Source organism: Ceratotherium simum, chromosome 11 (genome assembly GCF_057802395.1).
Source record: "Ceratotherium simum simum isolate JZ-2026a chromosome 11, ASM5780239v1, whole genome shotgun sequence".
Taxonomy (NCBI): domain Eukaryota; kingdom Metazoa; phylum Chordata; class Mammalia; order Perissodactyla; family Rhinocerotidae; genus Ceratotherium; species Ceratotherium simum.
This window is the reverse complement of record NC_141910.1, coordinates 1,644,608-1,662,111: the sequence shown is the minus strand read 5'-3', so window position 1 is coordinate 1,662,111 and position 17,504 is coordinate 1,644,608. Positions and strand designations below refer to the sequence as shown.

The 17,504-nt window shown below is 41.3% G+C and overlaps 1 protein-coding gene across 4 annotated transcripts in view; it reads right to left on the bottom strand.

Moving 5' to 3' along the window:
- Nucleotides 1-17,080, bottom strand: part of IMMT (inner membrane mitochondrial protein) — a 45,522-nt gene extending 28,442 nt beyond the window's left edge. For all 4 annotated transcript variants that reach the window (XM_087436469.1, XM_087436470.1, XM_004437226.3 and 1 more), the window contains exons 1-3: nucleotides 16,928-17,080; nucleotides 2,122-2,195; nucleotides 974-1,163 (exon numbers count right to left, since the gene is read on the bottom strand). In XM_087436469.1, coding sequence (XP_087292595.1) covers nucleotides 974-1,163; nucleotides 2,122-2,195; nucleotides 16,928-16,972 — 309 coding nt within the window. In that variant the 5' untranslated portion in view covers nucleotides 16,973-17,080. The remainder of the gene's footprint in view (nucleotides 1-973; nucleotides 1,164-2,121; nucleotides 2,196-16,927) is intronic.
- Nucleotides 17,081-17,504: the final 424 nt, after the last annotated feature.

Genomic DNA, 17,504 nt, shown 5'->3' with positions numbered 1-17,504 from the left:
TAGCGGTTAAGTGCGCGCGCTCTGATGCTGGCGGCCCGGGTTCGGATCCCGGGCAAGCCCCAAGGCGCCACTTCTCCGTCCAACGCGAGGCCGAGTCCCACGTGCAGCAACTAGAAGGATGTGAACCTATGACATACAACTATCTACTGGGGCTTTGGGAGGAAAAAATGAATAAATAAAATCTTTAAAAAAAATAAAAATAAAAAAAAAAATAAGATGTTTAAAAAAATTTGTAAGCTGGGGCTGGCCCCATGGCCTAGTGGTTAAGTTCAGCATGCTCTGCTTCAGCAGCGCAGGTTTGGTTCCCGGGTACGGACCTACACCACTTGTCAGCAGCTGTGCTATGGCAGTGACCCACATATAAAATACAAGAAGACTGGCACAGATGTTAGCTCAGGGCAAATCTTCCTCAGCAAAAAAAAAAAAAAAAAAATTTGTAAGCCTAATGGGGGAAAAAAAAGGATACAACTATGAAGAATATGCACCAAGTTCCAGGAATACTGGAAGATATTCTCATCAATGAATCACTATGTACCTGAAAAGTCTGTACTCTATTTTGTGGTCTAAAAGGAGCCATCACTAACTCTAACATTTGGGTTGTGTCGTGACCATTCTGTGTTTACGTTTTTAGTGTTGTAAGTCAGAGCCTGACAGCTGCAACACGTAGGCTGACACAGACCTCCTAAGTCCACAGGGCAGCTAGGGTTACCTTTGCCCGAGCTGCCTCTTCCATTTACCCTCGTGTGCTGCCAATTATTTTTTATGTGGTGTGTACTAAATGAGAGTAGTTATGAGACTCCAAAGGGATAAAAATCCAACTCTACACATTAATATTAGTTCAATATAAAGAAAAATGACAAACATATCTGGCAAGTTCTACTGAATTATACATACAAGATATTTTCAAGATGAAAACAACTTGCTTTTCAAAGTATTCCATAGGATACATTGAAATATTGTTTAAAACTCTTACCGGCTTCTTTGGCAATGGAACACTATAAGGTGGGGAACCAAGAACCATTTCAAAGAGTCTGTCTGAGTAAGGTATGGTTTTCTCTACACTTTCCCGGAAATGGGAATCCCATTTGGCATACAGGATAGTGCCACCAATACCTCCACCAACAAACAAAAGGCCAGCTCCAGCAATTTTGCCAGCAGACAACCTAAGTGAAAGAAACAGGAAACACATTTTTATTTCTTGGCTCTCCTAAACCCACTTCCCTAAATCAATGTAAGAGTCTCAAAGACCTCCAATCTCTACTTCTCTACTACCAATTCTGATCACAGCAGCCAAGTTTATCACTACAGCTGCACATCACCCTTCCCTGATTTAATATGTCTGCAATAAAAAATAACTACATTTATTTATGGATAACTAAATTTTTAAAAAATACTGTAATATCTAGGATAGGAGGAATGAAGCAATCTACCCTTTAACACTTAAAACTCAAGATGTTTACAATCATGACATTTCCTTTGAACCCAAAAAACAAGTATCACTAATTTTCAAAGCTCCTCTCCCTTAATTAGACATTTCTGTAAATACTATAAAACAAACCCTTTACAAAAGTAAGATAATACAAATATCAAATAGAACTAACAAATACTTTTTAAGTTACAAAGTGCTAAGTTCTGGATATAAATCTATTTGCATTAGGGCCGGCCCAGCGGCATAGTGGTTAAGTTCATGTGCTCCGCTTCGGCAGCGTTTGGATCCTGGGTGTGGACCTGCGCACTGCTCGTCAAGCCATGCTGTGGCAGCGTCCCACATACAAAATAGAGGAAGATGGGCACAGATATTAGCTCAGGGACAATCTTCCTCACCAAAGGAAAAAAAAATATATTTACCATGGAATGGAAGATCGCACATGAGGGGGGAGTCTACCTTGGATGCCACCCAATTACCAAAGAATCAAAAGCAGCATCATAACAAATTTTCACCTATAAATAAATAATGCTCCAAAGATAGTTTAGCAAAGCTCCAATGTTTGTACCCCTTAACAAAAAAGGGTTTAAGCCGCTATTCCCACATTCAAGGAAAAGAAACACACACATACATACACACAGAGACACCCCTTAGCACACAGTTAAAAAGCCTGTTTACAGAGAGACACTACATACCCAGAACTGCCTGAAGCTGAGTATCTACGGCATGGTCGCAATGGACGGAGGACAAACTTCCCACAGAGACAACTCTAGAGAAGATGGAGAAAACATCACAACCAATACAGTTAAAGGAATCTGGGAAGCTTTTAGGGTTGGGAACTCAGATGTAATACTTTTATTACAAATGTCTTCATTAAAGAAAAATTTATTTTACTTTCAGAAATCAATTTACCATGAAACATATTTATAGAGTCTAAAAAACAGTGATGCTTGCTTTCTGCACCCCAAGGCTCATATAAAATTACTATTTTTAAGATTTCAAAAAAAGGATCATCAGACTATGATGGATTTGCACTTTTGTAAGTATTTTGTATACTAATTATTTCTTGGATACAATTGGGATTTGCCATATGCAAATTTCTTAATTGGGGAGAAAAAATAAAACAATAGTGTAAAATACCTATTTTTACTCTGTAAACTTAATTTAGACATCTGAAAAATACCCTATAGAGTCTCACAAACAACACTGCATTATAGGATACATACGAACCCACTCAGGAAAGAGATCTAACCTCAGCTTAATTTATCCAGAAAACCAAGTTTCCCATCTCTAAGATAACTATGTAACACATCAATTCCCAGAGGCATTCATCTAAATCTAAAATTTCATTCTTGGTTTATCCTAGTGTATCATTAGACTAAAAGCCAATAGTTTTAAGAAAAACATTTTAACTAATGTTGTAAATGCTCAAGAAAATATTTATCTCCAGGGCCGGCCCCGTGGCTTAGCGGTTAAGTGCGCGCGCTCCGCTACTGGCGGCCCGGGTTTGGATCCCGGGCGCGCACAGATGCGCCGCTTCCTCAGCCATGCTGAGGCGGCGGCCCACACACAGAAACTAGAAGGATGTGCAGCTATGACATACAGCTATCTACTGGGGCTTTGGGGGAAAAAAATAAATAAAATTAAAAAAAAAAAAGTAAAATCTGCAATGTTGATAAATATTTCCAAATTAGCCAATTATCCTCTAGTAATAGGAGAAGAATATCTTTTTCCCACAGCCTCTCCAACACACTTTCAGTGAAGTTTTAAATCACAATTTCCTTTATTATGACTATGCATCTTTTAATATATTTATGATCTATTTTTATTTCCTTTTCTATAAACTATCAGAGTGTATCCTTTAACCACTTTTACACAAGACTGGTCTTTTTCATACTCCTTTCTTTAAGTGCTCTTTATACATGAAGAGAAATTAGCCATGTGTCTGCTAATTGCAAATATTTTTATCCAGTTTATGATCCGCTTTCTGTCTTTGCTTATGGTAGCCTATGCCACGCAGAAAATTACTTTTACATAGTCAAAATTGCCAATCTTTTCTTTTATGGCTTTTCGGTTTCCTCATATTCCTAGAAAGTCACCCTCCAATTATAAAAAAATTCTTCTGCAGTTTCTTCTATTCTCATAGTTTCATTTTTTTATATTTAAATCTTTGAACCCAGTGTAAAGTGGAAGGTATGGATTCAACTTTATTTTTTTCCAAATGTCTACTCAGTTGTCCCTAAATCATAGACTGAATAATCCATTTTTCCCAATGATTTGAAATCCCACCTTTAAAACACATTCAATTCCTTAATGCATTTAGATTTCCTATTTTGTTCCACTATTCCACCTTTTCATACACTGATACCACAATGTTTTAACTACTGCATCTTAGAATTAGGTTTCAATCTAGCAGAGCTAGTCCTCTCTTCAAGTACTACTCTTTTTCAGAATTTTTCTGGATATTCTTGCCATTTTTTTTTGAAAGCTGAGCTTTCAATTAAACAACAGTTGTAAAAGCACCAACTGTAAAAGACACCTTAACTTAACAGGGGATAAAACGTGAAAAATTTTATCTTTGATGACCAAAAACTGGTGGCAATAAAATGTTTCATATTTCTACATGGAAAAAAAGTAGAAATGATGACTGTATCCTGATTCAAATTAAAATGGTTTTTATCTGAAACAGTAGCTCTTGATTTTAAAAAATTTAAGTATGTTACTCATTAGCTTATCCTCATATTCTATGTAGTATTTAATATTCTAAATAGAGCTTTAAAAGTCATAAAATTTAAGTTTTTTATGGTTTTATCACCCAAGTATGAATCCCTAGACACCACAGTTTAGTACTGCCTATTAAAAAAAAAATTGTTGTCTTCTAAGTCTCTTGTAACCTATAGGTTTTCTCTCCAGTAATTAATCTGTTGAAGAATCTGGGTTGTTTAAGCTGTAGAATTTTCCACAGACTGGATTTTGTTCAAGGTACAATTTAACATGTTCCTGTCCTCTGTATGTCCTGCAAAGTGGAGTTGGAACCAGACACTTGCTCAGACTCAAGTTTGTTCTCTTTGGCAAGACTTCAGGTGGTGTGTTCTTTCATCAGAAGGCACACAATGCCTGGTTGTCTTTCTTTTTGTGATGTTATCAATTGTGCTGATGTACAATGTCTAGACCCCTTAATTTATTGGAAGCTGCAAAAAGTGGTCTCTAATTCTACTATTTTTCATTTATTATATGACATATTTTATAAAGAGATGCTTCCCTTTATCTACAATTTGGTTACCCAATAGTACAGTTCATAGAGGAAAGGCAGGGTAATTGGTTGATTCTTTTTATCCTTTTATATAGTTATCCTCTGACGACGACCAATTGTGGGCTTTTCCAATTTTCATTTATTAATTGTGGCAGATTGTGTTTTCCAAAAATTGTTACATTTCCCATCCCACACGCATTTCTAGAACCTTGTCACTTTCCCCAGAGCCTTGTGACCTCATGAGTCCTCAAGAACCTCCTAACAGAGCCCAGAAACTTCAGAATTGAGAGAGAATAAATATTTATTTATTTACATATGTAATATAATATATATAATTTTATCTATATAATATTAAATGTTATGTATGGTTATAAAATAATAACGATGCTGTTATTTAACACCACTAAGTTTGGGGTGATCTGTTATACAGCTGTAACCAAACAGATGCCTGTAGCTGGAAATGGGATGCTGCTGCAAAACATAAAGCACGTGGTAATGACTTGGGGACTCGGGGGTGAGGATGGAAGTTGGAAGGGACTTGAGGAGACTGTTAGCAGGAGTCTGGTGGCCTTCATGGAGGCGGTTGGTGACAGTTTGAGAACAATGTTTTTGGAACCTGGAGGAAAAAGGGATCTTTGTTATGTCATGGCAGAAGTTTATCAAAATTGTCACCTGTGGTGAGACATGGAAAATAGAAAATTATATATATTCCTATAACTATATAGCTATAGCTCCAGCTATACCTAATGAACTGACAGATTTAGCTAAAGAGAGTTCCAAGCAGAATGTTCAAAAGTGCCAACTGGTTTCTTTTAGCAGAGTATGATAAGGATAGAGATGAGCTTCTAAAAAACAAACAAATAAACCAAAAAAACTGCTTAGCTTTCAAGCAATATTTAAAGGAAACATATAGGAGCTAGGATTTGGTGGGTTCAAAAATAAGACTGTTTCTCAGTCTCAGCCTCTCTAGTTAGCAAAGATCCTTTAAGACCTCAGAAAGATCTAAGGAGGTGCTCCTCGCAGAACCTTTTTACGTAGAGAAAGGCCAGAAGAGGATCTGTAAAGATCCAAAAGATCCAGTAAGGATCTTAAGGGTATGCTTCTCATATTCTTTTTGTTAAACAACAGGGCAACTGAGAATCTTAAGGGTTTTAACCCACAGCCACCTCACAGGGAGCCCAAAACGGAGATGGGCTTTTCTTTTTTTTTTTTAATAATTTGTTATGTTTTATTTATTCTCAATATTGTATTGAGGGCCACAGCATTAATGCAAGGGGCATGCAGGCTACATCCAAACACAGGAAGTCTATTGTCTCTTTTGCCCCTTGTTAGGTCCTTCAGGATATCACCTAGGATTTTCCCAAACACACTTTATGATCTAAGTTCAAATGTCCTCCTATCTCCTATGAAGGTTGACAGACACATCGTTTACGGGAAATCAGCACTAATCAGATTAAAATTCCCTCTGAAAAAGATTCTAAGTTGACTTCTCAAGACAGCTTAATAGTACTCCTAGAAGTAGGCTTCATATTCAAGATGATTTTCTTCTCATATAAAGACATTAAGTATTAAAAGATATAGTTCCCAATTTTCATACCCTCTGAAATCATCTGAAGCTGTCAGCACAAAATATACTGAGGCAGTGTAATTCCTATCTCATAGTATTTTTCACTGAATATTAGTTGTTCTTGAGCCAGTAAGTTTTTTGGAAAGAGGTATGTTGGTAGATTCATGTTACCAGAGTCTCTTTTATGATTATCTCATTAATGAGACCTAGGCCCTCATTTGACTGGTTAATCCTATCATTTCTATTCAGCTGCCCAAGAAGGGCTTATCTTGATAAGATTTGTGGGTGTGGCTTTTGTCTAACGTGAAAACCCCAATAAGACCCATAGGAAACCCACGAAGTTGTTAAGAGAACTATATTGATGAAAAACTTGCCAGCTTGGATTTAAAGGGAAAAAGAGTACAAAATGAATAGAGGCCTTTGGACTCAAACTTCTACAGACAGGAAGCAGTCTGAGAAAATGACTCAGCTGTAAACAGGTTACATTCTGGAAAAGGAAGGATAATTCAAGGGGTGAAACCTGGAGCCCAGAGGGTAGAACCAAGAGCTATGGAGAATCATTCCCAAGCAGTAGGACTAAGTCCTAATTAAGCAATTAGCAACATGTGCCCAACTGGATTTTACATTTGTTATGGAACACTGGGTGCCTCTTTTTTTGTTGTTTTTTTTGTGAGGAAGATCAGCCCTGAGCTAACATCCATGCCAATCTTCCTGTTTTTGCTAGGAAGACTGGCCCTGAGCTAACATCTATTGCCAATCCTCCTCCTTATTTTTCCTTTTTCTCCCCAAGGCCCCAGTAGATAGTTGTATGTCATAGTTGCACATCCTTTTAGTTGCTGTATGTGGGACGCCACCTCAGCATGGCCAGACAAGCGGTGCGTCAGTGCACGCCCGGGATCTGAACCCGGGCCACCAGTAGCAGAGTGCACACACTTATCCGCTAGGCCCCCTGGATGCCTCTTGTCTTGCCCATGTGCCTCCTGTTTCCTGTCTTTCTGAATGTGAGTGTCTAGAGTACCTGTCACACTATATTGTATTCTGGATATATGGGGAGCAGATAACTTGTCTCTTTAGTTCACAGGTCTTTAAATTGAAAGGAAAAGTGCTTAAGGAGCTGTACCCTAGGGACCACATCCAAGATGTCTTATCTGCATAGGGATCTGATTTAGGTGACAAGATCCTGGTCCTTTAGTCTAAGCCTGATGCTGTGATGGGATGAGGTTATGGAGGGTTTTGAGGAAGGTTGTAAATGTATTTGCATGTGAGAGGGATGTGAGTTGTGGCTAGAGGGCAGATTGTATTATCCAAAATCAACTGCAACAATACTTCCTGTAACATGCTCTTCCAGAATCTTGCCACTCTCCCATCAAAGTGAGTTCTATGTACTCTTCCTTTGAACAAAGGCAGGCCTTTTTTACTAATTTACTAACAGAGGGCAGTCAAAGTGATGCTCTGTGACTGGGAGATACAGAGAATACAGCTTCTGCCTGGCTCTGTCTCCAGTCACACCTGCTCTTGGAACCCAGCTGCCAAACTGTGAGGAAGCCCAGACACATAAAGATGCCACATATACGTGTTCCAGCCAACAGTCCCAGTCGAGGTCTCAGTGGCAACCAGTATCAACTGCCAGACATGAGAGTGAGGAAGCCTTTCAGATGACTCTAGTCCCAGCCACTGTCTGACTACAGCCTCACGAGAGACACTGAGCAAAAACTGCTGGGCTGAGCCCAGGCAACCCCCAGAACCAAGTGAGGCAATAAGTAAATATTTTACCCCAAGCTCAAGATGGTTTATGTAGCTAGAGCAAACGAAAACAGCATCTATGAATTCATGGATTTAAACACTTTTGATGGATCTCAACCAGATGCAATTATTACCCTTTTGAAAACTCAAACTGTCCCATCATTGGACAATGGATGCCACTTCGTTAATTACATAATATATATATTATTTTATATTACTTTAATTATTTTACATATATATAATCTTTTTTAAGTCTAGCTCTGTCTCTCCTTCAGGCCATCTGCAAATACCTGGTGGCAAGTGTTTGTTTTTCTCTGTGTGTGGTAAAATTCACTTATAAAATTCACCATTTTAAAGTGTACAGTTCAGTGGCATTTAGTACATACAAAATCCTGTACAACCACCACGACCACTATCTAGTTCTAGAGCATTTTCATCACTCCAAAAGGAAATTCCTGTACCAACTAAGCAGTCTCCCCCTTTTCCCCTCTCCCCAGCCCCCAGCAACCACTATCTACTTTCTGACTCTACAGATTTGCCTATTCTGGACATTTCGTATAAATGGACTCATACAATATGTGGCCTTGTGCCTGGCTTCTTTCACTTGGTATGTTTTCAAGGTTCATCCATATTGTAAAATGTATCATGTATGTAGCATGTACTTCATTTCTTTTTTACGGCTGAATGAAATATTTCATCATATGTATATACCAGATTTTGTTTATCCAGACACCAGCTGGACATTTGGGTTGTCTCCATCTTTTGGCTATTGCAAACAGTGCTTTGAACATTCATCTACAAGCTTTTGTTTGAACACCTGTTTTCAATTCTTTAGGGTGGAACTGCAGGGTTATATGATAATTCTACGTTTAACTCTGTACCATTTACATTCCCCGCAGCAATGTATGAGGGCTCCAATTTCTCCACATCCTCTCCAACATTTGTTATTTTCTGTTTTTATTATAGCCATTCTAGTGGGTGTGAAGTAGCTATTTCATTGCAGTTTTGATTTGTACTTCCCTAATGTCAAAAGATGTCAAGCATCTTTTCATGTGCTTGTTGGCCATTTATGTATCTTCTCTAAATAAATGTCTATTCAAGTCTTTCGCCCATTTTTTATCTGGGCTGTCTTTTTGTTGTTGAGTTGTAGGAGTTCTTTACATATCCCGGATACAAGATCCTCATCAAGTCTATGATTTGAAAATATTTTCTCCCATTCTTTCACTCTCGAGTGTCCTTTGATGCAGAAAAAATTTTAATTTTGATGAAATCCAATTTATCTTCTGCTTCTTTTGGCATCATATCTAAGAAACCACTGCCAAATCCAAGGTCTCCCTCCAGAGCTCACTTTCTTAAGAACCAAGCTAAACTAGCTCTTTATTTACATAAACTAAATATCCTACCTTAACACACAAAATATTGGATACTTATTTCTGGAATTCCTTTTTAATAATAACCTATGCTGTAGAAAAGACAATATTGTTTCAAAACAATTTGCCTTGACATATACCCTTGTAATAAATGTAACAAGATTAGCATTGCTGCTTCTAATCTATAGAAAGATGATTTTAAAAAACAAAAAAAAAGCAAGATAAAACACACAACTCCAATGTAATGTTCTTGCACATACCACCTATTCCATAGCTCTACCAAACTAAAGTGACCATATAAAAAGAAACCACAGTCCAGCGTTACAACCTGGAAACAGACTATAACACAAGTCCCTCATATAAACCCTGTCCGGCAGTTCCAGGTTTCCTCTCTAGACTTTGCTGGTTGCTATCACTAACAATCTGGTTTTGAGATTTTGTCATAAGGATTCCTCCCACACAAACAAAAGACATCCAGAAGTTAATGGCCAGTTCTACATTTGAAATACAGATTAATATGCAACAACTTAACTTTTTCTACAGTTAACTTAAAATATTTCACAGGAATCATGCATTAAGGTTAAAAATATATCGCACCAAAAAATGCAGTAAGTTTGGTACTGAAGCAGTATTCTTTCTCAGTATAAATATATTCTATATCTAGGAGAAAAAGTGCTCTTCAGTTACAACACGGAAATGGTAGGTATTAATCTATACAGCAAAAGCAGGAAGTTGATACTTCTTTAGTTTTCCCTGCATATATATCCAAATATGTATTACTTATATATTCTCACTCATATTTTCTAAGTTATGATGTAAAATGTACTTCAAAATGGCTTGAAAGCTACTGATCTGGAGAAATGAAAATGATGAATAATAAAAAAGGATTCTAGTACGGGTAAGAGTAAACAGCAGGCTGCACGATATACTAAACAAGTTCCTACCATGTATGTTTGGCTGCCTACCTCTATTATTGAGTAACACAGTGGTTTATAACCTTAAGGGAAAGAAAGAATTCTAGATGATAGCTAAAAATGTCCACACACAAGTTCAATCCTAAACTAGCCCCGGTATCAAACTAGGTCTTAGTGACATAAGCTAGCTTAGTCAACCCTCAAGAACAGTGGTGTTTCTTTCTCCTCTTTTTAAGTTATAAGCAGATAAGCTCACTGCATATGCCGACGACCACTCCTAAATCTGTAGTTTGGAAGAGGGCTACGCAAGGCTGAAAGCCCAGGTCCTCCAAACCAAATGCCAACCTCAAAAAAGGCTGGGCCTAGTGATGCAATACTGAGACTAAGAGAAGACAGATGGTGCTAGGTCTGGGAAGTAAACTGAGGAAGAACCAGAGCTTTGAAGCACATCTCTGGGAAAGAAAGAGAACACAAAGAGAGCAATTCATTTCTGCTGCATATCCACATTTAAGAATGATAAGTCCAGGGCCGGCCCGGTGGCTTAGTGGTTAAGTGCGCGCGCTAAGCTACTGGCAGCCTGGGTTCGGATCCCGGGCGAGCACTGACGCACCGCTTGTCCAGCCATGCTGAGGCCGCGTCCCACAGATAGCAACTAGAAGGATGTGCAACTATGACATACAACTATCTACCGGGGCTTTGGGAGAAAAGAAAAAAAGGAGGAGGATTGGCAATAGATGTTAGCTCAGAGCCGATCTTCCTCAGCAAAAAGAGGAGGATTAGCACGGATGTTAGCTCAGGGCTGATCTCCCTCACAAAAAAAAAAAAAGAAGAAGAAGAAGTTGAGACATAAAGAATAAAGTAGATGCCAACTGTGACAGTTAATTTTGTATGTCAACTTGGAGGGTGTTTTTGGATGACATCAACATTTAAATCAGTGACGGGCCGGCCCCGTGGCTTAGCGGTTAAGTGCGTGCGCTCTGCTGCCGGCGGCCCGGGTTCGGATCCCGGGTGCGCACCGAGGCACCACTCCTCCAGCCATGCTGAGGCCGCGTCCCACATACAGCAACTAGAAGGATGTGCAGCTATGACAGACAACTATGTACTGGGGCTTTGGGGGAAAAATAAATAAATAAAATCTTTAAAAAAAAAAAAAAAAACATTTAAATCAGTGAACTGAGTAAAGCAGACTGCCTTCCACAATATGGGTAGGCCTCATCCAATCAGTTGAAGGCCTGAAACAAAAAGATCAGCCTCCCCAAGTAAGAGGGAATTCTGCAGCAGACTGCTTTTGGACCAGAACTGCACCATCAGCAATCCTGGGTCTCCAGGTTGCCAGCCTTCAGACTGAAATTCCACCAAAGGCTCTCCAGGGTCTCTGCATATCAAGCCTGCCAACCTACAACGCAGATGTTGGACTTGACAGCCTTTACAACCGCATGAGCCAATTCCCTATACTAATTCTTTCTATCTACATACATATCCTTTTGGTTCTGCTTCTCTGGAGAACCCTGATATACTATCAGAGGTTCTAAAACCTATAGGGCTTTAAGGGAGGTCACATCCACTTATGGAGACGAAGAAAAATTTACAGAACAGATTTATCTTTCATTCAAACATGTCACACATATTTACTGAGCAACAATTAGAAGCCAGGGACGATTGCCAGTGTGGGAAATACAGCAGTAAAAAATATGTACACAGTCCCTTTGTGGAGCTTACATTTTAATATGGGAAACATACAATAAATACACGTTATGTCAAGTCTGGTAAGAGCTGCAAAGTAGGGCCGCCCCGTGGCTTAGCGGTTAAGTGCGTGCGCTCCGCTGCCGGCGACCCGGGTTCGGATCCCGGGTGCGCACCGAGGCACCGCTCCTCCAGCCATGCTGAGGCCGCGTCCCACATGCAGCAACTAGAAGGATGTGCAGCTATGACAGACAACTATGTACTGGGGCTTTGGGGGAAAAATAAATAAATAAAATCTTTAAAAAAAAAAAAAAGAGCTGCAAAGTAAAACAAAGGCTAAGGGTAAGTTCAGAGTGATCAAGGAAAGAGAGTGGTCAGAGGTCTGTTTTAGATAGGGAAGGCATCTCTGAAGGAAGGTGATATTTGAGAAATTATCTGAATGAAGGAAGTGAGCTAAGCAAAGATGTGTGGGAAGACTTCAGGGCAAAAGAAATAGTAAGTGAGGGCCGGCGCCATGGCTTAGTGGTTAAGTGCGTGCACTCCGGTGCTGGCGGCCCGGGTTCGATCCTGGGCGTGCACCGGCGCGCCGCTTCTCCGGCCACGCTGGGGCCGCGTCCCACGTGCAGCAGCTGGAAGGATGTGCAGCTGTGATGTACAGCTGTCTACTGGGGCTTTGGGGGAAAAAATAAATAAATAAAATTTAAAAAAAAAAAAAACGATTTAAAAAAAAAAACACTCCTTTAAAAAAAAAAAAAAAGAAATAGTAAGTGAAAAGGCAATGAGGATGTACTAGATACCAGAAGAATAGAATGAGGCAGAGTAGGAAAATGAAATATGCAAAGAGCCAGAGCATGAAAAGCCTGATGGGTGTAGTAAAGAGTTTAAATTTTATTCTGAATGTGATGAGATGTCACTGAAGGGCAGGACATGATCTAAACGCTTTTCTAAAAGCCTTTATTAACTACTAGCTAAAGAACCGACTCGGGGGCCAGCCTGGTGGCACAGGCGGTTAAGTGCACGCGCTCCGCTGCGGCGGCCCAGGGTTCGCCAGTTCGGATCCCGGGCGCGCACCGACACACTGCTTGGCAAGCCATGCTGTGGCGGCAGCCCATATAAAGTGGAGGAAGATGGGCATGGATGTTAGCCCAGGGCTAGTCTTCCTCAGCAAAAAGAGGAGGATTGGCAGATGTTAGCACAGGGCTGATCTCCTCACAAAAAAAAAAAAAAAAAAAAAAAAGAACCGACTCTGAGGGCAATAGTAAAAGCAGGAAGACATTTAGGATCATCTGATGGAGTAGAAAGGATTTTGACAAGTGGAATATTCTGGAAAAAGTTGACAAAAATTTAGAAATTTGAGTACAAAGTTCAAAAGACGAGGCTAGAGAGTCATCTGCTTAGGGATTAAAGTTCTGGGAATTGATGTAATCCCAAGTGAGACAGTATATAAAGAGATGGGACATGGGGCAAGCCTGGTGGCATAGTGATTAAGTTTGCACGCTCTGCTTCAGTGGCCAGGGGTTTGCAGGTTCAGATCCCAGGTGCAGACCTACACACGGCTCATCAAGCCATGCTGTGGTGGCGTCCCATATATAAAACAGAGGAAGATTGGCACAGATGTTAGCTCAGGGACCATCTTCCTCACCAAAGGAAAACAAAAAAAAGATAGGACAACAATAAGATAACAATATATGCCTATTAGAATGGCCAAAATCCCGAACACTGACAACACCAGATGCTGGTGAGGACATGGAGCAATAAGAACTCTCATTCACTGCTGCTGGGAATGCACAATGGTGCAGAACTTTTAGGACAGTTTGACAATTTCTTACAAAACTAGACATGCTCTTACGATGTGATCCAGCAATTGCACTCCTTGGTTATTTACCCAAAGAAGTTGAAAACTTACATCCATACAAAAACCTGCACAGAGATGTTTACTGCGTCTTTATTCTTAACTGCCAAAACTTGGAAGCAACCAAGATGTTTTTCAGTAGATGAACGGATAAACTGTGATACATCAAGACAATGGAATATTATTCAGTGCTAAAAAGAAATGCGTTATCAAGCCATGAAAAGACATGGAGGAACCTTAAATGAATATTACTAAGTGAAAGAAGCCAATCTGAAAAGCCTATATATTATATGATTCCATCTATATGACATTCTGAGAAAAGCAAAACTATGGAGACAGTAAAAAGATCAATGGTTGCCAAGGGGCGGGGTGGGCGAGTGATCATTATGTGGAGCACAGAGGATTATTAGGACAGCGACAATACTCTGTATGATACCATGATGGATACATGTCATCATACATTTGTCCAAACCCATAGAATGTACAACACCAAGAGTGAACCCTAATGTAAACTACAGACTTTGGGTGATCACGATACATCAATGTAGGTTCATCAATTGTAACAAATGTACCACTCTGGTGGGGGATGTTGATAATGGGGGAGGCTATGCATGTGTAGGGGCAGAGAGTATATAGGAAATCTCTGTACCTGCCCCTCCATTTTGCTGTGAACTTAAAACTGCTCTAAAGAAATAAAGTCTTAATAAAAAAAAAAGGGAGATGGGAAGAGAATACTTTGGGGGTATATTTAGAGGTCAAGGAAGAAGCAAACTCAACAAAGGGAAACAAGAGAGAAATGAAATGAAGGGTAAGATGGGACCCAAGGTACTACACGAGAAAAGCCACAAGAGCAAAAGGGGTTTCACAAATCAACAACATCAAATGCTATAGAATGACTGAGGAGATAGTAAGAATAAACCAATGAATTTTACAAGACAGCAATTTCAGGGAGGTAAGAAATATTGGTTGCAGGCTAGAAAAGGGTTCATATTTTAGTGAGAAGTTTTAACCAGTTTTCTTCTAATTTCCTAATCGAAATCTCAATAAACGGAAAAAATTTTGATGAAGACAAGGAAGGAAAAAGTAATTTTGGACTGTAGGGCAGACAGAAGGGACAGATCAGTGACAACCATAATGTAACCTGAGGTCAGAGCAAGGAAGAGTGTGTCATGAAAGGAGGGCTCCAAAGATAAACTTCAACAGTGCTCCCCTGCAAGGCAGCTCGCTCCCTCCATCCTTCTACCCCCACTTGGCAGGATGGTAGGCCAGATTCTAAGATGGCCCCATGATCTCCAGCCTCTGCTGTTAGCCCATTATTATGGTTGTATGGCAAGAGGCATTTTGCAGATGTATTTCAGATTACTAATCAGTTGACTTTGAATTGGGGTTGAAAAGGAAGGTCATCCAGGTGGGCCTGGTCTAATCATGTGAGCCCTTTAAATCTGGGTGTAGAGATCAGAAACAGGGAAGTTAAGAAAGATTTTGAATCAGAGAGACAAGCTCCCAGTAGCCAGCAAGAAAGCAAACATCCATGTTATGAACTGCCTCTAAGGACCTTGTGGCAAGGAACTTCACGCAGCCTCTAGGAGAGGCAAGGCGAGAGCTAGCAAGAAAACAGGGACTTCAGTCCTACAGCTGCAATGGCCTGAATTCCGCCAACAAACCACATGAGCCTGGAAGAGGACCCTGAGCTCCAAATGAGAACTACAGCACAGCCAACACTCTGACTGCAGCCTTGTGACAATGAGCAGAGAACTCCAATCATTCATGCCCAGAAACTATAAGATAATAAATAGGCGTTGTTTTAACCTACTAAATTTGTGGCATTTGTTACATAGCGATAGAAGACTAATACAGACCCCACTTTCCTATGGAAAAGGCTGTTTCTCTTACCCTGGCAACAAATGGAGAGATAAGCAAATCTAAAAAAAAAGAAAAAAAAAAAAGGAAGTTTGACTTTTATGATTTTTAACCCATTGTGTCTAGAGATTTTGTCCAATTACTGCTTAAGTCACAGTAGCTGTTTTCCAATACAATATTTTGCCAAAATATCAACTTTCTTTAAATTGTGAGCAATGGAAACAGGTTTACCTTTTTATTTTTAATTCTGGAAAGTTACTTTAATAATTATGCATATGGGGCCGGCCCGGTGGCGCAAGCGGTTAGGTGCGCGCGCTCCGCTGCGGCGGCCCGGGGTTCGCTGGTTCCGATCCTGGGTGCGCACCGACACACTGCTTGGCAAGCCATGCTGTGGCGGCGTCCCATATAAAGTGGAGGAGGATGGGCACAGATGTTAGCCCAGGGCCGTCTTTCTCAGCAAAAAAAGAGGAGGATTGGCGGATGTTAGCACAGGGCTGATCTCCTCACACAAAAAAAAATAAAATAAAATAATTATGCATAAATAAATGTAACTGGGTGTTTAGGTTCCTTGAACGTCTGCCAAAGATGTCTCGGCACCTAGAGACACAGATCCCCAGTCTGATCTCAGAAATGAGAACAAGGTCATAACTCCTGACTTTCCTCAAGTACCAGGAGTTTGAGCCCCATAAACTACCATCTTCCATTTTTGTTTAGAGTAAGAACAGCTTTTCTCGGCTAGGAAAAGAAAGGTAGTCCCTCCTGGATAATTACAACCTTGACCCCTACAACGCGGACTCGAGCAGTCCAGCCACCTCCTTATTAAGATACAACAAGCCAAGGCCATGCAAGTCCTGCTGGGAACTGTAGTTCTCTCTCCTCGACCTTCAACCACTGCCTGCGCTAAACCTATCACGCGCCCAACCGGCGACCCGGGCGCCAGCAGCCACGGGCCTTGACTGGGGCAGCGCGGGGCTGATTGGATGAAACGTCCCCGAAGCCTTGCCTCCCGTCCTACGCCCGCCTCCCCGCCACCTTCTCTCCACACCCCAACCCGCTTTTGCAATAACCCTCAAGTCATCCCTGTCGCGCGAACTCCCGAATTAACTGCCTCACAGGCCCGCCTAGTTCTCTCGCAATGAGGGCGCCCCTGAGACACGCCTCTGTCCCGGGGCCCAGGCAGAGCCAAAGCCTCCCCCATTTTCCGCTGGTTGTCTGCGATCAGCCTCACCACGCGCTCTCTCCCGGCGCCCCGTGCTCACCTGGGCGGCGGCGGTCACGCCGGATAACTGACAGGCCCGCAGCATCTCGGCACGATGGACGGCGCTACCAGCGTACGCGGGAACAGCCGCGGCGCGCGACTAGGGGAGGGAGTGCGTTGCGTGCGTGCCTGCGTCCGTGCCGCCTTTCCGCGCCGGGCGTACCGGAAGAGCAGCCAACGCCACTGCGCACGCGCAGCCTTCTCTCTCGCCCTCCGCAGGCAGTTTGGACAGGGTGGGGCCTCCCCGGCGGAAAGGACGATTTCTCCTTCCGGGTCGCTCGGGGTTCCTGGCTGTAACCCAAAGTCGGGGTTACTAGGTGAACGGGAGGGGAGGGAGGGCGTGTGATACTCGGGCTTCGATCCGCGCGGAAAACGGATTGGTGTGACTGTTTGGAGAATGCGTGCAAGAAAGCGTCTCAGCCGTCACTGGCAGCTGGAAATTTCGTAGAAGGGAATCGATTTGGCCAGAGTTACGTGAACAATGGTGGTGTCTGGGTTTGCCGTTTGTTTCGTTTGACGGCACTTCTTAAGGGAGTCACCCACTTTTCGGGAGACTGGGTGAACGAACACAGGAGAGA